Genomic DNA, 27,874 nt, shown 5'->3' on the forward strand with positions numbered 1-27,874 from the left:
ACTTCTGGAAAAAATCATAACTACATGCAGGAAAATTAATACGTTTAAAATTGTCATCTTCTGACCCCTATAACTTTTTTTTTTTTCCGTGTATGGGGCGGTATGAGGGCTCATTTTTTGCGCCGTGATCTGAAGTTTTTAACGGTACCATTTTTGCATTGATAGGACTTATTGATCGCTTTTTATTCATTTTTTCATGATATAAAAAGTGACCAAAAATGCACTATTTTGGACTTTGGAATTTTTTTGCGCGCACGCCATTGACCGAGCGGTTTAATTAATGATATATTTTTATAATTCGGACATTTCCGCACGCGGCGATACCATTTATGTTTATTTTTATTTTTATTTACACTGTGTTTTTTCTTTTATGGGAAAAGGGGGGTGATTCAAACTTTTAATAGGGAAGGGGTTAAATGATGTTTATTCACTTTTTTTTTGCACTTTTTTTTTGCAGTGTTATAGGTCCCATAGGGACCTATAACACTGCACACACTGATCTTTTACATTGATCACTGGTTTCTCATAAGAAACCAGTGATCGATGATTCTGCCGCATGACTGCTCATGCCTGGATCTCAGGCACTGAGCAGTCATTCGGCGATCGGACAGCGAGGAGGCAGGTAGGGGCCCTCCCGCTGTCCTGTCAGCTGTTCGGGATGCCGCGATTTCACCGCGGCTATCCCGAACAGCCCACTGAGCTAGCCGGCATGCTTTCGGTTTCACTTTAGACGCGGCGTTCAACTTTGAACGCCGCGTCTAAAGGGTTAATAGCGCGCGGCACAGCGATCAATGCCGCGCGCTATTAGCCACGGGTCCCGGCCGTTGTTAGAGGCCGGGCCCGACCCGCTATGACGCGGGGCCACGCCGTGGCCCCGCGTTATAGATCGGGAGTGGACACATGACGTTCCAGTACGTCATGTGTCCTTAAGGGGTTAATCACCCCATACATTGCACCAGGAGCAGTCAGGAGTAGGCCTCAGCAGTACCCAAGAGGCTTTAATAACCCCTTACCTTGCCCGATCAACGTGTTATGCCCTCAGATGTCCTGGGTCGCACTAGCGCTCCACTGAACGGATTAGCGTGTCTCTATCTTTCAAGGACAGGTGTGTGTTGCAAGCTGAAACCAGTTCGTGATAGGGATCTGGGATTGCAATTATTTAACCTTAAAACGAGGAATTACCAGTAAGTGAGGGTCATAAGCTGGCGTTGATTAAGTCCCTGCCCTTTGTACACATCGCCCGTCGCTATAAGCGATTGGATTAGTTAGTGAGTTGGTTAGTGAGGTCCTCGGATTGGCCCAGGCGGGGTAGGAGAAGGCCCTGGCAGAGCGCCGAGAATTTAACGATCATTGTTGAAATTTGCATTAAGCATGTATTTAGCTACTGCTAAACATCCAAAAATGTAAGGCCCAAGGCCAGAGGCACAAGGGAGGCAAGTAGTTCCTGAAAGACACAGAATGAGTCTGGAGCATGCATTTGCAGCACCCAAGAGGTTTTCATAACCCCTTACATTTAAAGATCAATGTTTACATTTGCATTAAGCATGTATTTAGCTACTGCTAAACTTCAAAAAACTATTGGCCCAAAGCCTGAGGCACCAGGGAGGTAAGTAGTTTGTGAAAGACACAGAATGAGTCTGGAGCAGTCATTCACAGTACCCAAGAGGGTTTCATAACACCTTACATTTAAAGATCAATGTTTACATTTGCATTAAGCATGTATTTAGCTACTGCTAAACTTCAAAAAACTATTGGCCCAAAGCCTGAGGCACCAGGGAGGTAAGTAGTTTGTGAAAGACACAGAATGAGTCTGGAGCAGTCATTCACAGTACCCAAGAGGGTTTCATAACCCCTTACATTTAAAGATCAATGTTGACATTTGCATTAAGCATGTATTTAGCTACTGCTAAACTTAAAAAAATTATAGGTCCAAGGCCAGAAGCATCAGTTTTCCCCATATTAGGAGCATAGTTGACCCCCAGATTAGGCAGCATAGATGTCCCCCAGATTAGGAGCATACTTGTCCCCCAGAGTAGGCAGCATAGATGTCCCCCAGATTAGGAGCATACTTGTCCCCCAGATTAGGCAGCACAGATGTCCCCCAGATTAGGCAGCATAGATGTCCCCCATATTAGGAGCATAGTTGTCCCCCAGATTAGGCAGCATAGATGTCACCCAGATTAGGAGCATAGTTGTCCCCCAGATTAGGAGCATAGTTGTCCCCCAGATAAGGAGCATAGTTGTCCCCCAGATTAGGCAGCATAGATGTCACCCAGATTAGGCAGCTTAGATGTCCCCCAGATTAGGAGCATAGTTGTCCCCCAGATTAGGCATCATAGATGTCCACCAGATTAGTAGCATAGTTGTCCCCCAGATTAGGAGCATAGTTGTCCCCCAGATAAGGAGCATAGTTGTCCCCCAGATTAGGCAGCATAGATGTCACCCAGATTAGGCAGCATAGATGTCCCCCAGATTAGGCAGCATAGATGTCCCCCAGATTAGGAGCATAGTTGTCCCCCAGATTAGACAGCATAGTGGTTCCCCAATCAGCACAGGCCGGTCAGAGCCAATCAAAGGGCCATATGTGGCAAGCGGGCCGTACAATGCCCAGGTCTGCCCCAGAGGGTTTCATAACCAACCACAATAGAGAAAATTTTGTTGTAGGAGCATGGTCAATCTACTCAGACCCATCTGTCATTGGTGGCTGGAAATCCTGGCTGATTCATCTTGACAAACATCATTCTCTCCACATTTTTAGTGGACAGACGAGTTCGCCTTGGGGTGACTATGGCCCCGGCCGCACTAAACACCCGCTCTGATGGCACACTACTGGCCGGGAAGGACAGCTTTTCCAGGGCAAACTCCGCTAGTTGCGGCCATAAATCGAGTTTGGCTGCCCAGAAGTCCAGCGGATCTTCAACGGTTGTTGGCAGGGTCATGTCGAGGTAAGCCACCACCTGCTGGTTCAGGTCCTGCTCCATGTCCACCTGCTGCTGATGAGTAACTTCACTATGCGGCTGAAGGAAGCTACTCATCAGCGACTATAGACTCAGGCTCCTGCTGATTGAGCCAGTACTGCTCCTGCCACCCCTCCCCTCCCCAGCAGCCGTGGCAGTGGAAGGTGAGCGCAGAGGACCCCCCTACATAGAAGCTCCCTGAAGTAGGTCAGTTTGTCCTCCCTCTCAGTGGGTGTAAAAAAGGCCCCCATTCTGGGCCGGTAGCGAGGGTCTAATAAGGTAGAGATCCAGAAGTCATCGCGCTGCCGAATTTTGACAATTCGGGGGTCACTACGCAAGCAACTCAGCATGCATCGTGCCATTTGTGACAGTGACTCGCTGGGACTACCTGCCTCCATCTCCACTGCATACTGCCACGGTGTGTCTGGGTCCTCTATCTCGCCTCCCTCGTAATAACCCTCCAGCTCCTCTGGCTGCTCCTGCTCCTCCTCTCCTGTCCAATGACCAGAAACACCGGCCATCTCATCCACCGTAAACTATGCTCCGCTCTGCCCCTCATCATCCTCCTCCAGTTCATCCCCCACAGGACTCATGTAGCCTTCTGATGTAGGCACAACGTCTCCATTGCCGTGACCAGCCATGTTTTCAATCATTTTTTGGAGTAAATGTAGGAGTGGAATTACGTTGTTCATGGCGTAATTCGAGCGACTAACAAAAAATGTGGCTTCCTCAAAGGGCCTCAGCAAACGGCCAATGTCACGTATGAGCTGCCACTCGTTCACATTGAAGTTACACAGGGGAGTACTCCTATCTGCTTGTATCATCCAAAAAATCTGTGATGTCTTTTCTTTGTTCGTATAGTCTGTTCAACATATGGAGGGTGGAATTCCAACGTGTGGCAATGTTACAAATGAGACTATGTTGTGGGATACCGTTCTGACGCTGCAGCTCAAGCAAAGTGTGCTTGGCGGTGTACGAGTGGCTGAAATGCATGCACAGTTTCCTTGCCATTGTCAGGACGTCTTGCAAGTGGGGTGAAGACTTGATGAACTTCTTGACAACCAGATTCAACACGTGTGCCATGCAGGGTGAATGGTTCACACTTCCTTGTCGTAGCACGGCCACAATGTTCTTCCCATCGTCGGTCACCATGGTTCCCATTTCCAGATTTCGTGGAGTAAGCCATACTCGGATTTCTTCCCTAATGAACTTTAGCAGTTCCTCCCCTGTGTGACTCCGTTCGCCAAGGCAAACCATGTGAAGGACGGCTTGACACCGCTGTGCCCTACACACGTGGTACGATGAAGGGCCACCGAGATTTGGACGTGCAGTGGATCCGAGGACACGGGGGAGGAGGAGGCGCACACTGTAAAAGGACCAACTGCCTTGGAGTGAGAGCGTGGAGGAGGAAACGGTGTGACCTGTCCAAGTTGCTGTTGTGGCTGTGCAGGAACAACATTTACCCAGAGGGCCGTAAAAGACATGTATTGTCCCTGCCCGTAGTTACAGCTCCACGCGTCGGCACTGCCTTGCACTTTTAAACACACTGACAGGCTCAAGGACTGGCCCACCTTCACTTGTACAAACTTATGCAGGGCTGGTACTGCCTTCTTCACAAAGAAATGACGGCTTGGGACTCTCCCCCTCAGCTCGGCACAAGCCATCAATTCCCTGAAAGCTGCAGAGTCCACCAGTTGGAAAGGGAGGGAATGCAACACCAGCAACTTGGACCGGAGCACATTCAACTTCTGCGCCGTTGGATGAGTGGGCGCATACTGTTGTCTCTTGGACATGGCTTCGCTGATCGATTGTTGGTGGAATGGCTGACTATGAGCGGAAGAAGCAGGAGCGCAAGAAAGAGGGTTTGACACAATGCTCCCTTCGGCTGAGGTTGTGAAGCCTTGGCTAGATGACGGAGGGAGCGGATGGCCACTGGGTGATGCGGCAGGCTGGACCACTACCTCGGAGCCACGGTTATCACAGGCCACGTTATGGTGGCGAATCATGTGTTGACGCAGGGCCGTGGTGCCGAGATTGGGACCCTGGCCACGCTTCACTTTCTGCCGACAGATTTTGCATGTGACTACGCTAAGGTCCTCCAGATTCTGTATGAAGAACGACCACACTGCAGATTAGCTGATTTTCCCACCCGCAGTTCGCACTATTACCCTGATATTGGCGCCGTCTCCAGGAACCCCTGTTCCACTACCTCCCTGAATGGTAACTTCCTGCAAAGCAGGTGGTCTCCCCCTGGCACGTTTGGCTCCTGAATTTCCACTACTGCCACCACCACACTGATTGCCAACCATGCTACCGCCATGCTGCCTCATAGACAAAGAGCAAATCTCTTCTCCTGATGATGATGAAGCCCCGGCTTCTGCACCCGGCTCTCAATTGCGATCGGCTTCATCATCATCAAAATATGTGTGCACGTCACTGATGTCCTCCTCGTGTTCCACAACAGTTTCTGCCTCAGGACCCTGAACAATTGAAACACCGCCTCCCACGTCACTCTCCGCATCAATACTTGCCCGCAAGGGACGCATGTCTCCTCACATTCTTGGCTGCCCATTAGATGCTGACTGTCCTCTATTACATCGTCCTCACTAAATAGTGTAGCTGAACCCAAAGCATGAGATACTTCTTTGGGAGAGGGAACAGCATAGGACAAAGGCAATGGGATTACGGGGACTGCTCCCGGGCCATGCCAACTAAGGGTTGTGTCTGAGGAACCCACCAACTCTTGACTGGGGTTGTCAGATGTCGCTTGTGATGATGGGGATGAGTGTGCAAACCAATTGACGAGGAGAGATGGGTCGACGACACGACCGCTGGGTGTTAACGGGAGCGCAGGCCTATTGCTGCGACTCCTGCTGCCACTCGCCCCAAGTCTGCTGCCAACTCTGCCTGACGTATGTAGGCCTCTGCCCCTTCTCTGTGCACGTCCTGGCACTTCCCTGCCTGACATACTTAGTGCGTTTATGAGGGTATAGAACAGCAGCAGGCGATTACTTACGGCTGTCCTTTCAAAGTATATAGGCCCTAGACAGAATAACAGTTACTAAATAGTACACTCCTTTGTTGTATGTATGCCCTTTTCAATGATGAGCGCACTGGTATGCGTATTTCTACGCAGAAAAAAACACTTTTTTTTATTTTATTACACCAGCATGTGTATACTAATGTGTGGAATAACACTGATTTTAGCACAGAGACAGAATAACAGGTAGTAAATAGTACACTACTTGGTTCTATGTATGCCCTTTGCAATAATGAGCGCACTGTTAAGCGTATTTATACGCAGAAAAAATCTCTTTTTTTGTTGTATACACCAGCCGCTGTATACTAATGTGTGGAATAGCACTGAATTTAGCACTGAGACAGAAATACGGGTACTAAATAGTACACTACTTGGTTGTATGTATGCCCTTTGCAATGATGAGCGCACTGTTAAGCATATTTGTACTCAGGAAAAACTTTTTTTTCTTTAATACACTGGCAGGTGTATAACGTGTGGTATAACACTGAATTTAGCACAGACACAGAAAAAAAGGTAGTATATGGTACGCTATTTGCTTGTATTTAGGCCCTTTGCAATGATAAGGCCACTGTTAAGCGTATTTGTACGCAGGAAAAACTTTTTTTTCTTTCATACACCGGCAGGTGTATAACATGTGGTATAACACTTAATTTAGCACAGAGACAGAGTAACAGGTGAAAAATGGTAAGAAGGCACTAAAGTCCACACTAATATGACTTATTTCTGAACAGCAGCAGGACCCAACAGTGCAGCACCACAAAAAAAAAAAAAAAAAAAATCCAGGGATTAAACCCTAAATTGCACTCTGTCACACAATTCTGAGCAGCAGAAGATTTGTGGAGCAAAAAAAAAAAATTCAATTGGGCTGAAAAATGAGGAGATGAGATGCTTCAGAAAGTTCAGGCAGCTTGGAGATCTGTATGAGGCAGCTGACAGCTATCTGCCCCTCTTTGCTGCAATGCTCAATAACGTGAATAGGAGGTTTAGCAATCAATGATCCTTCTCAGAGTAACAGCAAAGCATTCTGCACTCCTGTCTTTCCCTAATGCTGATGTGACTAGCAGTTGCAGTGTAACGCTGTGGTATGAGCTATTCACACACACGCACTCCCGTCCTCTCCATCTGAGTGCATAGATGAAATGCAGAGAGGCAAGATGGCCGACGATTATATAGGGGCTGTGACATCACAGGGGTCAGTGAACACTGATAGGCTGCATCTCACATGTGGTTCAGGGTCAGGCTACCTTCATTCCCGCCGCTGTTTCCCTCCCTCCCATAATCCCCTGCCCCATGTACTCACATGTGGATCCGCCATCTTAGGTCTCCAATAGCCTGTAACGCTGTAAAATGGAGTTTAATGAAGCGATTTGTGCGATAGAATCGCGGCGATATTCATATTCGTTGCAAATCGAATTTTTCATGAAATTCGTAACGAATTTGGGTTCGTCAACTTCGATTCGCTCATCTCTAGTTATAAACTTCCGTTAGAAAAGCCTTAAAAATGTCAGTTACAAAATCTCATTAAAGTCTATGGGATTTTTTGATTATCCATTATGACCTGTTATAGCCTGTCATTAGTAATGGACGTTATTTGTGACTGAAGAAAAAACAGCACATGCACTGATTTTTCCATCATAAGAAACAGGTAAATTAATATCCGTTATTTTTAACATTGAAGTCTATGGCAAACGGATGAGCCTTTATGTAATCTGTTTGCACCTGGTTTATATTATACATTATTACTTCTGAGCATGTTCAGAAGACGTAACATCAGCAGACTCCTGCAGTGCTGAGGGACTACTACTACTCCCATCATGGAACAGACTTGTTTCCATGATGGGAGTAGTAATTCCCTGGCTGCTGGAGTCTGCCGGTGGCTGAGGAGGCTACATTAGTGTTTGTACTACTACCCCAGGGGTCAAGTCCTGGGGAAAAAAAGTGAAGGAACACACCCATGATTTCCACTCAAGGGCTGGTCCTGCTAATAGGAATGGTGCTCCTGCTGTGGAAAAAGTGCAGGAACTCAGTTCCCACACGTTCCTACAGGACTTGACCCCTGTTCTAACCCCATCATGAAACAGACGTAGTGGTACAGGGGCTGAGGGAATGATCGCACCTGGTCTCACTTCTACTTCTAAGACCTGATGAGATTAGAAGTTATTAAACATGGGAGTGGGCGGCATGCTGCGCTCCCCTGCGATGTACATTGTATTTTACTTTCATTTTAAATTCCCCACTGGTGGGGATTTTAAACTTCAATGTTCCTTACTGTATAATCACATTCCCCCTTAAGTATATTCATTTTATTCCCCCCATCTGCATATGTATGATTTCCCCCCTGCCTGCTGCCCGTCATCTTCTCATCTTCTAGCGCTGTCACAGAGCACAGCAGGGACATGCCATGCCATTCCGTTCCCTGCTGCTCATCTCCATATCTGACAGAGAGAAGTAGCGGAGAATGGAGGGACCTGTCCCCCCTGTGCCCTGTTATAGCGCTCCATTGCCTGTCACTGGTACCTGACCTGTACCCCCAATGCGCTGCCTCTTTCATATATTCCCCACCGCCGCCCCAACATGTCCCCGCTGTTGCCCTGCTTCATGCACAATCAGAGCGCACAGCACGGACATGTCAGTCTATTCCCCACTGCTAATCTTCGTCGGATACGGCGATGAACAGTGGGGAATAGACTGACATGTCCCGGCTGTGCGCTCTGAACTACTACTCCCATCATGGAAACAAGTATGTTCCATGACGGGAGTAGTAGTATTCCCGACTGTGGGAGTCTGTAGGCAGAGGTGTTAAAACGGCCGTACATGACAGATGTTATAACGTGCCTTAACGGATGAATATACCGGTTATTTTGATGGACGTTATTCAGCCATTGGCATCCGTTATTTTATCTGTTATTATACATCCGTTCTTACACAGAAAGCGGATGTTTAATAATGGATGAATACTCATAGTGTGAAAGTAGCCTAAGCTTGTTATGTTTGCATGTGAGGAAAATAAGTACTAAGTCTTTGTTCACTCAGAATATGTAGATCAGAAAAGGAAAAAACAGGACGTTTTATCCGTTGGTGCCGTTGGGAATAGGCGCTAATGGATAAAACGTCCTGTTTTTTCCTTTTCTGATCTATATTCTGCACCGCGACCTGGAGGTCACGGTGAAGGACGCCTAGGCTGCCGCCCGAATCTTTAGACTACAGTCCCCAGCGAGTCTGAGGTGTTGTGCCCTGAGCACAACTTTACACGGTAAGGTGCAACTACACGTGCACACGTTACCCCACCTAATAATACTCCACTAGGAGCGCACCTTGTTTATTTTTTCCCTATTTTCTTCACTCAGGATATGTGGCTCAGAAGCACGGAAATATCAGGAAAATGTCAAAATGACATGCCACCTTGTCTGTACTTGGTCAGGCCCCGGCCACATTCATTGCACTGACCCAAGAACATGGTAAGCTAGTGACTATGTTTGGGTAATTTTCCGAGCGTATATAAGTTTTAGCTCGGACTGAAAAATGCTGCCAGCTGCCTTTCTCAGTCCCAGCTAAAACTTGTATATGCTCGTATTGTGTTACGAGAAAATATGAGCATAATGCATACAAGTAACTAATGCATTATGGCCGACATTTATCATTGTAAGTGTAAGTGAAGCATTTTTTTACACCGTATTTTGTGTGTGCTGGTAATGTGTAGGAGCACCAAATTTATTAAATGTTCACAGAGCATTTGATAAATTTTGTGCAGGTCACATTATCCGAAATTTCTCTCTTCACATACACCAAAAAGCTACGCCAGGTCTGGGATGGTGTAGTTTTAGAGACTTTTCAGTGGCTTTGCGCCTTTTTTGCGCCTTTTTACAAAAGGCGCAGTTCATAAATCGCTTCTTTATCATGTGTATTGCCAAAATCAGTGGATCGCAACTCAAAATCAGTGGATTGCAACTCAAAATCAGCAGAAATGTGTAAACAAAAAGGTGCAAAAAAGGCGCAAATAAACCCTGCTTGCGCCTTTTTGTGCCTCTTGTAGACACAAAAAACAATCTAAAGACACTGATAAATGTCGGCCAATATGTCCAGAGGTTGCCTAGAAAGGAAGGTAGACTACAACTTTGGTTACTCTCTGTAAATCCCGACTGGTAATGCTAAAATTTCATTTTATAGATGGTTAGATGGAGGGGCATCAATATCACATACCATCATATTTAAATTTAACTAATGAGTGACTGTATGGTTTGAAATTTTGCTCATAAAAGTATTAATTATTTTATTTTCTTACCAGAAAGGATGAAGAAGAAAGATGCAGGCTTTAGGAGGAACTCCACACCTTTGCTCAAAACCATAGTGATACATATTGATCCCATTACCATAAATGTTATACTCAAAAGAGATAGAACAGCTGCAGAAATATTGAGATCTGTGGAAGAAAAATATTGATATTAGAAAAAGTTTATAATTAATTACATAAGTCTATTCTAAAGCTTTTATTATTGCTCAAAGCAGTGATTCCCATCCAGGGTGCCGCAGCACACAGGGGTGCAGTGAGAATCTGCCAGGGGTACCCCAGCAGTCCAGTGGACAAGATGATGACTGGACACACTAGGTCACCTGTGGCTTAGTAGCACATACTAGGCTTTGACCTTTTCTAGGCCACAAGTGTCACGCTGCCTGTAGTCACTAGAGGCTGGGAGTGCCTCTTCCTCTAGATGCACACAATGACTGACGTGATCTTGAGCATCCCAAAAATTGAAACGTTCCCTGCATCAAGTAACTGTAGAAAAAAGCTGCCTGTGGCCCAGAAGCAGGAGCAGAAGACAACACTGACTGTGACTTCGGGGTAGCTTATTTTTTAAGGGAGATTTTTCCTACAGGAGGCAAGCTACTTTCAGGGGGGTGCTACCTAAGTCTTACTTACAGCAAACTACTTTAAGGAGAGTCCATCAAAAGGAGGAAAACGACCTACACAGGCATCCTGCATACAAGGGAGCAAACTACCTTCAGGGGGTGCCACCTACAGGGGTGTGGGGTATGGGGCAAACTACATTAAGGGGTCCTAATTACAGGAGCCAAACTACATACAGGGTAAAAACTACCTACAGATTGTCCTACCTACAGGAAAAAAAAACTTTCTAAAGAGGAGTCCTAACTACAAGAACAAATGACATTCAGGGAAGCTGTCTAGAGGGGGCAAACAACCTTTCTGAAAGTTTACCTACAGGGAATAAACTACCCACAGAGGTCTCCTATCTACAGAGGCAGCAAACTACTTACAGGGGCTACTAATATGGGGCAAACTGCTTATAAGGGAGGCAAATTACATACAAGAAGTTCTACCTACAGAGGGCAAACCATCTAATGGTGGAAAGTACATACTGGTGAAACTACCTAAAAGGGATCATAGAATACTGGGGTAAACTACCTACTGGGGGTGCCAGTTACTGAGCAAACCTACATACTGAGGGAAACTACATACTAGAGCAACCTATGTACCTAATGAGGGGGAATACCTACTCATTCTCACCCAAACACCGACCCCTACCTACTCACTTTACTGTATTTGACACCAAACCCCTGAATTATTACTTTTTTGGACCCTTTAGGTGGGACAAAGAGAAAGTGGTATGGGTCAGATGGAGAAAAGAGACAATGAACGACTCTGATGAGTAAAGACATCGGTATAACTGCACTGTTATCTACATAGCTTACACAGCTTACAGATTAATATTGTGTATTGCTTCTTAAGCCATTCTTTGCCTTTTGTAGACAATTCAGTAGAGGTGCCTAAAGATGGAATAATTTAGGAAACACTGGCTTAAAGTATTGTCAAATAAACAAACAAAGAAAAAGATTCATAATTAAAACAATGTAGCATTAGTTAACAGTAGAGTAGATGGTACAGATAATTTACCAAACAGGCTGGGTCCCCAGATATTTATGATCAAAATATCTTCAAAGACATGAATTAATTCTTCTTTGATATCAGTTTGAATAAATGAATCATAAACTCAAATCCTAAAGCAGAGTTAAACATGTTAGCATTGCTTATTATTTATGGCATTGCTATATAGCATGAAATGTCTTTTATATACTGTATGGGGGGAATTTATCCATATATATATATATATATATATATATATATATATATATATATATACACACAGTTTTCACTGTCTATATTGTGGAATCTTTTTTTGCGCAATTCAGTTTTTTGTGTTTTTTTGTGCAATTTTTGATAGAACTTTACAAGTGGAATTCCAAATCACGGTGTATGGTAGAGCTGATAATTTGGTGGACATGTGTCTTTTCTCTTTACACGCACACATTTTGCGCAAGTCCTGATTTTATTGCGCATATATACACCATCAAGGAGGACACTTCAAATGTTAAATAAGTCCAGCAATATGTAATACATATTTAGATTACATATTGCTGTTCTTGATGAGTGCAGGAGATTGCACCTGTGTAATGTAACCATAGTGTATGCAGCAGAGCTGAGTGTGTGAGTATGTGCATGCAACAGAGCTGAGTGTGTGATTGTGTGTATGCAGCAGAGATGAGTGTGTGATTGTGTGTATGCAGCAGAGCTGATTGTGTAATTGTGTATATGCAGCAGAGCTGAGTGTGTGACTATGTGTATGCAGCAGAGCTGAGTGTGTGATTGTGTGTATGAAGCAGAGCTGAGTGTGTAATCATGTGTTTGCTGCAGAGCTGAGTGTGTGATTGTGTGTATGCAGCAGAGTTGAGTGTGTGACTGTATGCAGCAAAGCTGAGTGTGTGGTTGTGATATGAAGCAGAGCTGAGTGTGTATGTATATGCAGCAGAACTGAATGTGTGACTATGTCTATGCAGTATAGCCGAGTGTGTGATTGTGATATGCAGCAGAGCTGAGTGTGTGATTGTGTATATGCAGCAGCACTTAGTGTGTGATTGTGTGTATGCAGCAGAGTTGAGTGTGTGCGTGGTCATGCATACACATAAGCACACATTCAGCTCTGCACCATACACATGCCACACACTAATCTCTGCTACCTGTACATTATTACACACTCAGTTCTGGTACATGTACACAGTGTTTAAAAACCAGGATGCCTCCAGCTGTTGCAAAACTGCAACTCTCAGCATGCCAAGTTTTGCAACACTTGGAGGCATTCTCATTGGTAAAAACTGATATAGAGGTAAGGGGACAGATTGTTTAGCAAAATTACATATTTATAAGACATTCTGTGTACTGAAGATTTATGATTTTACTATTGTGCAGAGTTTTGTTCGGCACACAATGCTGCTCCGGCCCTTCTAGCTATGTGAGCAGTGTACTGTGGGAAAATGTCACACCTCTGTGAAGTGCAGCTCTGTGAAGTGTGCGGTAGAAAAGGAGTGCACAGAGAAGGAGTGCTCTGTGAAGTGTTGAAATGTGCGGTAGAGAAAGAGCGAGGGGGGCGTTTCTATATTTGCGCAACATTTATCATGGGACGTGCAAAACTTTTGTAAATTTTGAGCAAGGGGTAAATTAGACAAGCAGTGTAGATCTGTGTCTACAATAGATAAATGTCCCCCTATATGTTTTAATAGAGTTTATACCACATTTAAGAATGATGTTGAGGATTTATTTAGCAGAATAATCACTGAAAATTTACAGCAAATTACAATGCATTGGTAGTGAATGGGGAGTCCGAAAGCCCACACACATAGCAGAAGAAAATCATTATGGATTTTTGGCTTACTGTAGATTACATATTTACAGCATGCCTTGTATGTTGCATATTTGCTGCAAATTTATGCCAGCAATAACTTTCTTTGTAATGCAAAGGTCTAAACTCATTTTGATTCCGCAGCAAAGTCTGCATATCACATATGTAAATTTTGCAGCAGAAACATTATTACTGTATTTTCATTTAAACCCTTTTTCTACCAAATTTTACACACTTTAAAGCATAGTATTTTGAAGTATCATGGAAGAATATTTCAGCAGCCAAGGAAAAAACGCTCATACAGAAACGTACTCAAAACACCATCTGTTTGAGAATACCCAGGCTATGTTTTAAGTTCCACATTTATTATTCATTCTTTCAGACCTGTACAGAGCCACTTTTTTGTGCAATCTTGTGTGGTCATCTTAAAATGGTTTCATTGTATTTAAAAGGTGTACAAAAGCATCTGATTCTATTCCATTATGGCATCTACATGTCCTGAAGTGTCAAAAATGGACATCAGTTGGCCTTCTGTATATTACAAAATAGTGCCATTCCAGAATTATTTATGACATTTATTTTTCCCCCCATTGCTTAGATACTCACTAATATGGGAATGATTGAACACTTAGTGGTTATTGATATTAGAAAGAGAAAGTTAGGCTAACTCACCTCATGCCTTATTATGGTTAAATTATCACCCTGTCAAAATGAAGAGAGGTAGATTCACCATATCAGTAAGATATGCAGCATTTTCAAGAATGGAATGTCTTAGGACACAAATACAACAGCTTGACACTTTCAGTAGGAAGCATGATTTAATCCCCTCACAAGTCATACATTCAGTACGCATAACCTTTAGACTCAATACTAAATATTCAAAAGTTGTAATGTCAGATGGGTAAAATTCCAGAGAGAAACAAAGCAATTAGGATGTTAATGTGACAATATCCATTGTAAAACTATTAATAAATAAGTCTTAAAACATTCAAAACTGGATAAACTATGCTATATGTATAGACAGATACAAGAACACCTTCCTGTACAGAGATGTTTTTCTCAGAGAGACTGAATCAGAAACCTAAGAATCAGTTCAGTGTTTAGTGTAACTCCTCTCCTGCTGTGCTGCTGCTGTTTTTTTTTCTTTTCATTTTTTTAACAATCTGCAAATCCAATACATCAGTAACCCCTTTTTTCCCACATACTATCTATAGTTGTGTACTGTTAAAATCATCAGCCCAGCACAGTCTTTTTAGTGCACTTTTTTATAATCACAATGACACAGCAGAGAGAAGTAGGTCACATACAGTGACTAGACAGGCAACTAGAAAAGTAAGTAGCTATGTGTGTGAACCGCTGGCAAACAGTCCAGCTCTGGCAGTGCTTCCTGAAATGAAGGGAATGAGAAATAGCAAGCACCATAGAGGGGACTCTAAGTAGCTCAATAGAAGCAGTGAGAACACTAAAATAACTGTGTTAGCACTATGAAGGGTTAACGTAACCAAGTAAGTTAAGTTTCTAAACATCTTTTCAAACAGCAAATATGCTTTTACTTAAAAGGGTACTCTGGAGGTGATTTGAAAAAACAGAATTACTCTGGAGTACCCTTTAGATATACAGTAAATATGTATGTATCTCACTATAACAAACCAGGAAAAGAGCACACTAACCGAATTACACCGTAAATCTAAGAGATTGTCTTGGTTAGCATTGCTCTCCCCATTGGTTCTACGGATTAGTCTGAGTGAACTCTCATTCCCGACCAATCAATATTTTTGCCATGTCTTTAGGCCATGTAAAAAGTTGTGTTTTTTTTTTTAAAGGGACATATGCACTTTAAATTAGCAAATAATGTGTATCCCCAAGAATTCTGCATTTGATGCAGCAAATAAACATATTTTTTTTTTTTTTTTTAGAAATGTTGGATAATTTATTAAAAAAGAAAAAAATAATTACGTAGATGTAAGTATTCAGACCCTTTTCTGTGACACTTTAAATTGTCTCCTATGATCTCCCATTTTTCTTGATAATCTGTGAGATGTTTCTAGACCTTGATTTGTGATGAATTCAGTTTGGGAATTTGGAAAGATACACATTTGTCTATATGATGTCTCACAGCTGACAATGCATATCAAAGCAAGAACAATGTCACAAGGCAGGAAAGAAGTACCTATGTAGTTCAGAGACAAGATAATGTGGATGCACAGATCTAGAGAAGTGTACAAAAAATTCTACTGCACTGAAAGTTCTCGAGAGCACAGTGGCCTCCATAATTCTTAAATGGAAGAAGCCTGGAACAATCAAGACTCTCCCTAGGGCTGGCCATCCAACAAACTAAATAATCAAGGGAAAGGACCTTGGTAAGAGAGGTCACCAAGATCCCAAAGGTCACTTTGAGTTTCAAAGATCCTGTGTGCAGATGGGAGAACCTTTAATAAGTTAACCATCACTGCAGTGCTCCTCATGTCTAAGCTCTATGGCAAAGTGGCCAGAAAGAAACATCTCCTCAGTAAATGCCTGATACTGATCTGTGGAAGGGAGGGCTCCTCCAGAAGCATGTCATCAGCTTTTATTTGTTATTATATGCCAATAAACGGTTCTACTCAGGACCATTAAAGAAGTTACTGGCTTCTTCCTGACATTCTTGAGCCTGCAGCACCTGGTTTACTGAGGGTCCTTTTCCTTTTCCCCATTACATCATATTTCTTCAGCACAAGTTACACTTGATCCTGTGACCCAGCGGCACAGCAATGTCCCCACTACATTGGTACCCCTAAATATTGGGGTCCCCCACAGCCACGATCCTACAGGTGACTTAGGGTGAAACACGAGGCGCCGGCATTGGTCTCAATTTTTCCACAGCTTTTCCACAGTTTGTCATTCACTTCAATGGAACTGAGCTGCAGAACCACATCCAACTTAGAGACAGACGTGGAGTGATTTCTGAAAGAAATTAGCTCTGTTTTTCTATTCCTGAATAACACCTTTAACCATTACTTATTCCCTTAAAAAAAACATTACAAAAAGTACTTTTTCAAACACAAAAATATGTATCCTGTAAATGGAAGTGATATTGTGCCTTCTTTGCATAGTTGGTAAAGTTAAAAAAAGACACATGTCCTTCAAGTTTAACCACAGAGGGAAGCAGATAAATAATGGGAAGGAGTATGGGTGAATGAAGTGGAGGGTTATGATTCTAAATTTCTACATGTGCATTATGTTATTTTGTTCTAAGAACTTGTCTCAGCCTTAACTGTTTTTGCTGTGAAAATTCCTGAGGTAGCCTGTTCCACAAATTCATAGTTCTTATGGTAAAGAAGACTTGTCGCCCCTGGAAACTAAACCTTTATTGTCCAAGTGGATTGCTTGTGAGAATGGCTGCCTAACAAACAAAAAAACATATCTACCTGCATTCAGTGTCCAAAACAATTATGATGCTTTAGGCCTACCTGGATAAACTACCCATATGTAGCTAGATATATTTAATCTCCAGCCAAAATACTTTCTCTGTATATTGGTGCTCTGATGTTTCCAGTTGTTTTTTTTTTTATTTATTTTTTCAGGGCTACCTGCTTCAATGTACCTATTCTTTTCTGACGTGTGGTGCCCATGTAGGCCTCCACATTTGTTCAAGGTTTCCCTACAGCTGCAGTGGGGATCAAAAGTTTGGGCATCCCAGGTAAAAATTTGTATTAATGTGCATAAAGAAGGCAAGAAAAGATGGAAAAATCTCCAAAAGGCATCGAATTACAGATTAGACATTCTTATAATATGTCAACAAAAGTTAGATTTTATTTCCATCATTTACACTTTCAAAATAACAGAAAACAAAAAAATGGCGTCTGCAAAAGTTTGGGCACCCTGCAGAGTTAATATCTTGTACTGTCCCCTTTGGCAAGTATCACAGCTTGTAAACGCTTTTTGTAGCCAGCCAAGAGTCTTTCAATTCTTGTTTGAGGTATCTTTGCCTATTCTTCCTTACAAAAGTCTTCCAGTTCTTTGAGATTTCTGGGCTGTCTGTCACTCACTGCTCTTTTAAGGTCTATCCATAGATTTTCAATTATGTTGAGGTCAGGAGATTGTGAAGGCCATGGCAAAATCTTCAGTTTACGCCTCTTGATGTAATCCCCATGGATTTCGAGGTGTATTTAGGATCGTTATCCATTTGTAGAAGCCATCCTCTCTTTAACTTCAGCTTTTTCACAGATGGCATCAAGTTAGCATCCAAAATTTGCTGAAATGTTATTGAATCCATTTTTCCTTCTACTCGAGAGATGTTCCCTGTTCCACTGGCTGCAATACAACCCCAAAGCATGAGTGATCCACCCCATGCTTAACAGTTGGAAAGAGGTTATTTTCATTAAATTCTGTTCCCCTTCTTCTCCAAACATACCTTTGCTCATTCTGGCCAAAAAGTTCAATTTTAACCTCATCGGTCCACAGAACTTGTTTCCAAAATGCATCAGGCTTGTCTATATGTTCATTTGCAAAGTTCAAATGCTGATTTTTGTGGTGAGGATGTAGAAGAGGTTTTCTTCTGATGACTCTTACATGAAGACCATATTTGTACACGTATCTCTTTATAGTGGAATAGTCTAGCACAACTGTACCACAGTGTCTGTCAGATCTTTCTGGAGGGATTGTGCAGTCAAACGTTGGTTTTGAATTGTTTTTCTCACAATCCTGCAAGCTTTTCTGTCTGATATTTTTCATGGTCTTCCAGATCTTGCTTTAAAGGGGTACTCCGGTGCTTAAACATCTTATCCCCTATCCAAAGGATAGGGGATAAGATGCCTGATCGCGGTAGTCTCGCCGCTGGGGACCCCCGGGATCATGCATGCGGCACCCCGTTTGTAATCAGACCCGGAGCGTGTTCGTTCCGGGTCTGATTATGGTCAACCACGCCTCCGCCCTGTGTGACGTCACGCTCCGCCCCTCAATGCAAGCCTATGGGAGGGGGCGTGATAGCTATAACGCCCCCTCTCGTAGGCTTGCATTGAGGGGTGGAGCGTGACGTCACATGGGGGCGGAGGAGTGACATCACACGCTGCCGGCCCTGCAGTCGCCGGTAATCAGTCCCGGAGCGAACACGCTCCGAGCACTGATTACAAACGGGGTGCCGCGTGCATGATCCCAGGGGTCCCCAGCGGCGGGACTCCCGCGATCAGGCATAAGATGTTTAAGCACTGGAGTACCCCTTTAACTTCCACTGTTCCTGATTACAGACATTTCTTAATTACATTCCGAACAGAGGATATTGACATCTGAAAACGTTTTGCTATCTTATAGCCTTATTACCTTCTCCAGCTTTGTGAGCGTCAACTATTTCCAGTTTCAGATTTCTATACAACTGCTTAGAAGAACCCATGGTGCTGATTGTTGGGGCAAGGTCAGATGAGTCTGGGCATTTAAAACCTTTGAGATTGACATCACCTGGTCCTCTCAGATGATGATTGAGAACAATCCATTAAACTGGCAGGTCTCAGCTTTACAAAGGGGGCAGTGCATGCTATAAATTCTGCAGGGTGCCTAAACATTTGCAGACGGCATTTTTTTTTGTTTTCTGTTATTTTGAAAGCGTAAATGATAGAAATAAAATCTGACATATGTTGACATATTATAAGAATGTCTATGCACATTAATATAAATTTTTACCTGCGGTGCACAAACTTTTGATCCCCACTGTATCCTTGAATATACACTGCTCAAAAAAAATAAAGGGAACACTAAGATAACACATCCTAGATCTAAATGAATTAACTCATTGTATGAAATGCTTTCGTCTTTACATTGTTGAATGGGCTGCCAACAAAAATCACACAAATATTATCAATGGAAATCAAATGTATCAACCCATGGAGGTCTGGATATAGAGTCACACTCAAAGTTGAAAACCACACTACAGGCTGATCCAACTTTGATATAATGTCCTTAAAACAAGTCAAAATGAGGCTCATTAGTGAGTGTGGCCTCCACGTGCCCCTATGACCTCCCTACAGTGCCTGGGAATGCTCCTGATGAGGTGGCAGATGGTCTTCTGAGGGATGTCCTCCCAGACCTGGACTAAAGCATCCGCCAACTCCTGGACAGTCTGTGGTGCAACGTGGCATTGGTGGATGGAGCAAGACATGATGTCCCAGATGTGCTCAATCGGATTCAGATCTGGGGAATGGGCAGGCCAGTCCATAGCATCAATGCCTTCCTCTTGCAGGAACTGCTGGCACACTCCAGCCACACTAGGTCTAGCATTGTCTTGCATTAGGAGGAACCCGGGCCAACCGTACCAGCATATGGTCTCATAAGGGGTCTGAGGATCTCATCTCGGTACCTAACGACAGTCAGGCTACCTCTGGCAAGCACATGAAGGGCTGTGCGGCCCCCCAAAGAAATGCCACCCCACACCATTACTGACTCACTGCAAAACCAGTAATGCTGGAGTATTTTGCAGGCAGCAGAACGTTCTCCATGGGGTCTCCAGACTCTGACACGTCTGTCACATGTGCTCAGTGTGAAGCTGCTTTCATCTGTGAAGAGCACAGGGCACCAGTGGCAAATTTGCCAATCTTGCTGTTCTCTGGAAAATGCCAAACATCCTGCATGGTGTTGGGCTGTGAGCACAACCCCCACCTGTGGATGTCGGGCCTTCATACCACCCTCATGGAGTCTGTTTCTGACCATTTGAATGGACACATGCACATTTGTGGCCTGCTGGAGGTCATTTTGCAGGAATCTGGCAGTGCTCCTCCTTGCACAAAGGCTGAGGTAGCGGTACTGCTGCTGGGTTGTTGCCCTTCTACAGCCTCCTCCACATCTCCTGATATACTGGCTTGTCTCCTGGTTGCACCTCCATGCTCTGAACCCTATGCTGACAGACACAGCAAACCTTCTTGCCACAGCTCGCATTGATGTACCATCCTGGATGAGCTGAACTACCTGAGCCACTTGTGTGGGTTGTAGACTCTGTCTCATACTACCACTAGAGTGAAAGCACTGCCAGCATTCAAAAGTGACCAAAACATCAGTGAGGAAGCATACAAACTGAGAAGTGGTATGTGGTTCAACACCTACAGAACCACTCCTTTATTGGAGCTGTCTTGCTAATTGCCTATAATTTCTACCTGTTGTCTGTTCCATTTGCACAACAGCATGTGAAATTGATTGTCAATCAGTGTTGCTTCCTGAGTGGACAGTGTGATTTCACAGAGGTGTGATTGACTTGGAGTCACATTGTGTTCCCTTTATTTTTTTGAGCAGTATATATATATATATATATATATATATATATATATATATATCTATATATATATAGATATATATAATTATTTTTTTTTCTCTATTTGTAAATGTTTATGTTTCATATTGTTATACTTGTAAGACACTTTATACATGCACCAGTGTCCATCTTGGTATTTGTCATTTTATTGTATTTTAAGTAAATCTATTATTGACATTTTAGTATTTTATTTTCAACAGTACTGTTTATATAGTCTGCATCATTGGTTTCCACAAACTTCAATTGAATTAAAAAGAAAAAAAGAACAAGAAAAGGGAATGGTATAAAACATGCATGATAAAGTCTCCACACTATTATACAGTATGTATTCAATGTGGGCTCCTCAACAAATTTATAACTTTTCTTTTTTTTTTTTTTCTCAAGGTGCCTGGTAAGTCTTGTCCGTATACTGTGACACATTAAATCAGCGCTGAATATCATTTTGTCTTAAGAGCTGTGCTATCATTAGACTTTGCTGTCATTAATAGCTGAGAGAGTGCAGGGGGAAAACTGAGCCTTCTCATTTGGCTTGTAAGTATAAGGGCTGTCTCCTTATATGGCCAGATGGGAATCCTATGAAATGAAACAGTGACAGGATTCCCCAGATGGGACCAGATCATGTACCCATAAAGGAGCTTTTTATACATGCTGCTAATAACAAATCCATGCAGCTTTACTATAAAATATATGCTAATTTATAAAGTGAATATAAAGAATGAGGGTGGTAGAAAGCCACCCATTAAATTACGGTATTCCGAACATTAACAAATAATTACAAAGAAGACAGTTAGCACTCCCTAAGTCTCTACCATGGTGAAAGGCACTCAGGAAATGCCAAAGATCCATGAGTGAGAAGTGCACTTGTTTCACCAGTTCAGCATTAAAGCCAATACGTTACTCTGCTGGTGTGGTATGTCTGGTTCTTTTGCAGCAGATCCTTATCCTCTCTGTGAAGACTAGCTCCTCTTAGCATTTCAAATGAGCAAGTTTGCTCTGTAATGCATAGGCTTTTTGGTCCTCAGCGCCTGCCATAGTGACGTCACTATTTTCAGGAAAAAGGCTTTTTTTTGGCTTTACATCCATGCTGGGTTGAGATGCTGCCGACCGGGGTGCTCTTCCATGCAATTGGACTATACCACCACACCACAAAACTCCATAAAAAAACAGAGTGTGATAGTTGATTGCCTTAGACACCTTTACACACATGAGACCACATTAAGATATTTTCAAGGTAACCCACTGGTATGGTCAGTAGTAGCAGTTTTTTTTTTTCTTTTTTTGCTGATTCAGAGTGTGTACATTCAGGTGGGGGATCATACATTAAGAAACCTGATATTGATAGTAAATTTTCTATATATACAGAGACTATAGACTAGTAACATTGTCACTTCATTGTATGCATATTTGTAATTGGTAGTCACACAATATTTCGCTATATTAATACTTTGATGAGTAATTTAACCCCTTCACGACAATGGATGTAAATGTACGTCATGGTGACGTGGTACTTAACACACCATGATGTACATTTACGTGCCGACATGATCGCGAGCACCGCTCCGGTGCTCGCGATCATGTCGGCGCGTAAATGTACATCATGGTGTGTTAAGTACCACGTCACCATGACGTACATTTACATCCATTGTCGTGAAGGGGTTAAATTACTCAGGTCCCGGCTGCTATAAATTACTCAGGTCCCGGCTGCTATCAGCAGCCAGGGACCCGCCGGTAATGGCGGACATACGCGATCACGCGGATGTCCGCCGTTAACCCCTCCGATGCCATGATCAATACAGATCACGGCATCTGCAGCACTGCGGCACTTTGATTGGATGATCGGATCGCCCGCAGCACTGCCGCAGGGATCCGATCAACCAGCATGACAGCCAGAGGTCCCCTTACCTAGCTCCGGCTGTCTCCCTGGGTCTTCTGCTCTGGTCTGCGATCGAGCAGACCAGAGCAGAAGATCACTGATAATACTGAGCAGTGCTGTGTCCTATGCATAGCACTGCACAGTATTAGCAATCAAATTATTGCTATAGATAGTCCCCTATGGGGACATAAAAAGTGTTAAAAAAAAAGTTGAAAAATGTAAAAATAAAAAGTGAAAAAAGTGAAAAATCCCCTCCCCCAATAAAAATGAAATTGTCCGTTTTTCCCATTTTACCCCCAAAAAGCGTAATTTTTAAAAAAAAAATAAACATATTTGGTATCGCCGCGTGCGTAAATGTCCGAACTATCAAAATATAATGTTAATGATCCCGTACGGTGAATGGTGTAAACAAATCCTGATTTTTTGTCACATTTTGTCACACAGATAATGGCACAAAAAATGAGCCCTCATACCGCCCTATATACGGAAAAATGAAAAAGTTATAGGTGGTCAAAATAGGGCGATTTTAGATTACTGATTTTGTACAAAAAGTTTTACATTTTTTTTAAGCGGTACAAAAATATAAAAGTATCTAGCCATGGGTATCATTTTAATTGTATTGACCCACAGAACAAAGATCACATGTCATTTTTACCGTAAAGTGTACAGTGTGAAAACAAAACCCTCCAAAATGTGCAAAATTTTGGTTTTCATTAAAATTTCCTCCCTAAAATTTTTTTTTGAGGGGGTTCGCCTTACATTTAATGGTAAAATGAGAGGTTTCATTACAAAGTACAATTGGTCACGCAAAAAAACAAGCCCTTATATGGGTCTGTACATGGAAATATAAAGGAGTTATGGATTTTAGAAGGCGAGGAGGAAAAAACGAAAACGCAAAAACAAAATTGGCCTGGTCCTTGAAGTGAAAATGGGCTTGGTCATTAAGGGGTTAAAAGTATATTGTGGCACCCCAGGTAATGCTGTATTTGATAGTAATACATATGGGTCCCCATCTGTGCACTATATTTGCTATATTTGCTAGAAAGATGTATAAATATACAAAGAAATGAAACCACCGGCACCGCTAAGTATGTTGCAGTCCCACCATGTAGCTGTAACTCGGACACAATAGTTAATATCGTCCAGTACTATAGTTCCACCTTAGAGTGTGCCAGCACGAGGATCGACTATATGGGAAGACCAGGGTGGTGCTCTTCGGTAGCAGATACAAGGCAAATATATGCAAGTACATACGAAGAGATCAGAACGTCATTGGTATTGGTAACGGCAATCGACTCCGGGTGAGTGCGTTCTGATCTCTTCGTATGTACTTGTATATATTTGCTAGAAAGATATTTTGTACCTATATGCCCATTTCTTAATTCTTTATTCATTCTTTATTCATTCATTCTTTATAATCAATTATTTATTCATCACCATTTATTTACAACAGCTCTACATGCTGTGCCCACTGCTTCCCCAAAAAAACACTCCAATGTCCTTTTAAATCTATTATAATACATTTGTGTCCTTGAAATTCTTTATAATACACACTATGCCCCATGAAATGCATTATGAAATACACTGTAACTCTTTCTCCTGGCTTTTTTAAACATTATGTTATCACCTCATTACTGATTAAAAAATAATAATAATTATAACAAAAAAAAATCTCTTGGCCCATCCTACACTGTTAGCTATTGATCTATTTCTATTCTCTCATCTTCATCTCTAAACTTCGGAAATGCTTGGTCTGGACTAGTCTAATCTACTCTTTGGTCTCCTAGTGGTTCATTTCTAGATCTTTTTTTTATTTTCCAAACCAGTTTTTAAGGATTTCCAGTCCACCATAAATTCAGCAGATAGCCCTTTTTCATTGAGAAGACTATGCCCATGAAGACTCATTTCCAAATCAATTTAAGGTGATCTTCTAAAAGAGATTTCACTGTATTTCAGTTTTGGTTTTTGGTTCTACAATAACTCCTATGAAGCATACCCACCAGTTTTTAATTATGTTTTGGTAAGCTTTTGTCCTTCATTGGCTATATTCAGTAACTTGTATGCAACTGCCTCATTATTATTAGACTACCCATGTGCTATGTCTAAGGCCAAGACTAACATCCTCCATAATGTAAACTTCCCATTCAATATATCTCTGTAAGCTTTTGTGTGCAGCACCAGATCTCTGAAATGGGCCACCTCAGACAATTAGACCAAAATGTAATTTTTTGTATTCTCTAAAAACATAAGGACACCACATTTCTTGAGCTCAATTCTTTTCTTTTAATCTTCTTTTTAATTCCTCAGGACTTGATCCCTTTTTTTCGGTATATTACGTACTCCTTGCATGCTTAAGCACCACACATCAGTGTATACACAAATATTGGCTAGGTGATTGTCTCATTCACTTTTACCTGTACTAGCCTTTAAAAGTAGTCGTAACCATTGTACAAAACAAGCACTTTTTACCTCCGGGGTCACCCTCATTTCCCCATAAATTACAAGTTTTTTGGGGCAAGGCATGTAAAGGCTATGGAAATTCTGCATAAAGATCATAAAGATTATCATTAGGCATTATACTTATTTTTTTTTTGCTAGGAGGACTACATGCGACAGACAACATATCTAGTATGTAGAAGAACTTACCCTTGTGTGTGACACGCTGAAAGATGTATGCATTTTCCCCAGTAGTAAAAAACTTGAAATATGAACAGTTAGAATCTAGAAAATAAAAGATACAGAAGTAAATAACATGTCTGAATCTCCACCAATGAAAAAAAAAAATGTACATAAAAATGTAAAATTGTAAAGTGTAGTAAAAAAATATAAATTCTGTTTATTAATATTTTAAAGGGTTAAGTTACAACCTGTTTGGATGCCATAAACACCTTGTTTTGAGGAGAAATAACACTGCACATTACCCTAAAACACCGTATCAACAGTAAAGTTTGGAGGTGGGAACATCATGGTGTGGGGCTGCTTTACAGCAAATGATTAAGGCACATTTCACATAACTGAAGGAAGAATGAATGGGCAAATTTACCAAGACATTTTTGACAAAAATCTGCTGCCATCAACCAGGATAATGGAGATAAAACAAGGATGGACATTTCAGCAAGACAATAACCCCAAACACACAGCCAAGGAAGCTCTGAAATGATTTCAAAGAAAAAAACTGAAGTTGCTAGAATAGCCCAGCCAATCACCTGACAAAATTCCATAGAAAATCTATGAAAAGATCATCTGAAGATCATCATTCATAGAAGAGGCCCACAGAACATTTAAGATTTAAAGGGGTACTCCAATGAAAAACTTTTTTTTTTTTTTTAAATAAACTGGTGCCAGAAAGTTAAACAGATTTGTAAATTACTTCTATTAAAAAAATCTTAATCCTTCCTGTACTTATTAGCTGCTGAATACTACAGTGGAAATTATTTTCTGTTTGAAACACAGAGCTGTCTGCTGAATCACGAGCACAGTGCTCTCTGGTGACATCTCGGTCCATTTTTAGGAACTGTCCAGGGTAAAAGGAAATCCCCATAGAAAACATATGCTGTTCTGGACAGTTCATAAAATGGACAGAGATGTCAGCAGAGAGCACTGTGCTCGTGATGTCAGCAGACAGTTCTGTGTTTAAAAAAAAAAAGAATTTCCACTGTAGTATTCAGCAGCTAATAAGTACAGGAAGGATTAAGATTTTTTAATAGAAGTAATTTACAAATCTGTTTAACTTTCTGGCACCAGTTGATTTAACCCCTTAACGACGAAGGACGTAAATGTACGCCCTGGTGATGCGGTACTTAACGCACCAGGACGTACATTTGCGTCCTAAGCATAACCGCGGGCATCGGAGCGATGCCCGGATCATGCGCGGCAGGTCCCGGCTGTTGATCGCAGCCAGGGACCCGCCGGTAATAGTGGACACCCGCGGATGTCCGCCATTAACCCCTCAGATGCCGTGATCCGATCATCCAGCACGGCAGCCGTAGGTCCCCTCACCTGCCTCCGCTGTCTTCCAGGAGTCTTCTGCTCTGATCTGCCTTCCCGCAGAATAGAGCAGAAGATGACCGATTACCTTGATCAGTGCTATGTCCTATACATAGCACTGAACAGGATTAGCAATCGAGTGATCGCTATAAATAGTCCCCTATGGGGATTATTAAATTGTAAAAATAACAGTAAAAAAAGAAAGTAAAAAAATTTGAAAAAAGCCCCTCCCCCAATAAAAACGTAAATTGCCCCATTTTCCCTATTTCACCCCCAAAAAGTGTTAAAAAAATATTTTATATACATATTTGGTATCGCCGCATGCGTAAAAATCTGAACTATTAAAATAAAATGTTAATGATACCGTACGGTGAACGGCGTGAACGTAAAAAAAAAGTCCAAAATAGTTGCTTTTTTATAACATTTTATTACCAAAAAAATTTATAAAAATGTATTAAAAGTTTTATATAAGCAAATATGGTATCAATAAAAAGTACAGATCACGGCACAAAAAATGAGCCCTCATACCGCCGCTTATACGGAAAAATGAAAAAGTTATAGGTCTTCAAAATAGGGGGATCTTAAACGTACTAATTTGGTTAAAAAGTTTGTGATTTTTTTTTAAGCGCAAGGGTAATAGAAAAGTGTGTTATCACGGGTATCATTTTAATCGTATTGACCAAACGAATAAAGAACACATGTCATGCTTACCATACATTGTACGGCGTGAAAACTAAACCTTCCAAAATTAGCAAAATTGTGTTTTTCTTTTTAATTTCCCACACAAATAGTATTTTTTTGGTTGCGCCATACATTTTATGGTAAACTGAGTGATGGCATTACAACGGACAACTGGTCGCGCAAAAAACAAGCCCTCATACTAGTCTTTGGATGAAAATATAAAAGAGTTATGATTTTTTGAAGGCGAGGAGGAAAAAATGAAAACGTAAAAATAAAATTTTCTGCGTCCTTAAGGCCAAAATGGGCTGCGTCCTTAAGGGGTTAAAAAAAAAGTTTTTCACCAGAGTACCCCTTTAAAGACTGTTTGTGAGA

The 27,874-nt window shown here is 42.0% G+C and overlaps 1 protein-coding gene across 1 annotated transcript in view; it reads right to left on the reverse strand.

The window, feature by feature from the left end:
- CACNG6 (calcium voltage-gated channel auxiliary subunit gamma 6) overlaps positions 1 to 27,874 on the reverse strand; it is a 203,130-nt gene that overhangs the window by 12,995 nt on the left and 162,261 nt on the right. Inside the window, exons 2-3 of the mRNA XM_056542869.1 lie at positions 25,481 to 25,555; positions 10,280 to 10,417 (exon numbers count right to left, since the gene is read on the reverse strand). Coding sequence (XP_056398844.1) covers positions 10,280 to 10,417; positions 25,481 to 25,555 — 213 coding nt within the window. The remainder of the gene's footprint in view (positions 1 to 10,279; positions 10,418 to 25,480; positions 25,556 to 27,874) is intronic.

Source organism: Hyla sarda, chromosome 10 (genome assembly GCF_029499605.1).
Source record: "Hyla sarda isolate aHylSar1 chromosome 10, aHylSar1.hap1, whole genome shotgun sequence".
Taxonomy (NCBI): domain Eukaryota; kingdom Metazoa; phylum Chordata; class Amphibia; order Anura; family Hylidae; genus Hyla; species Hyla sarda.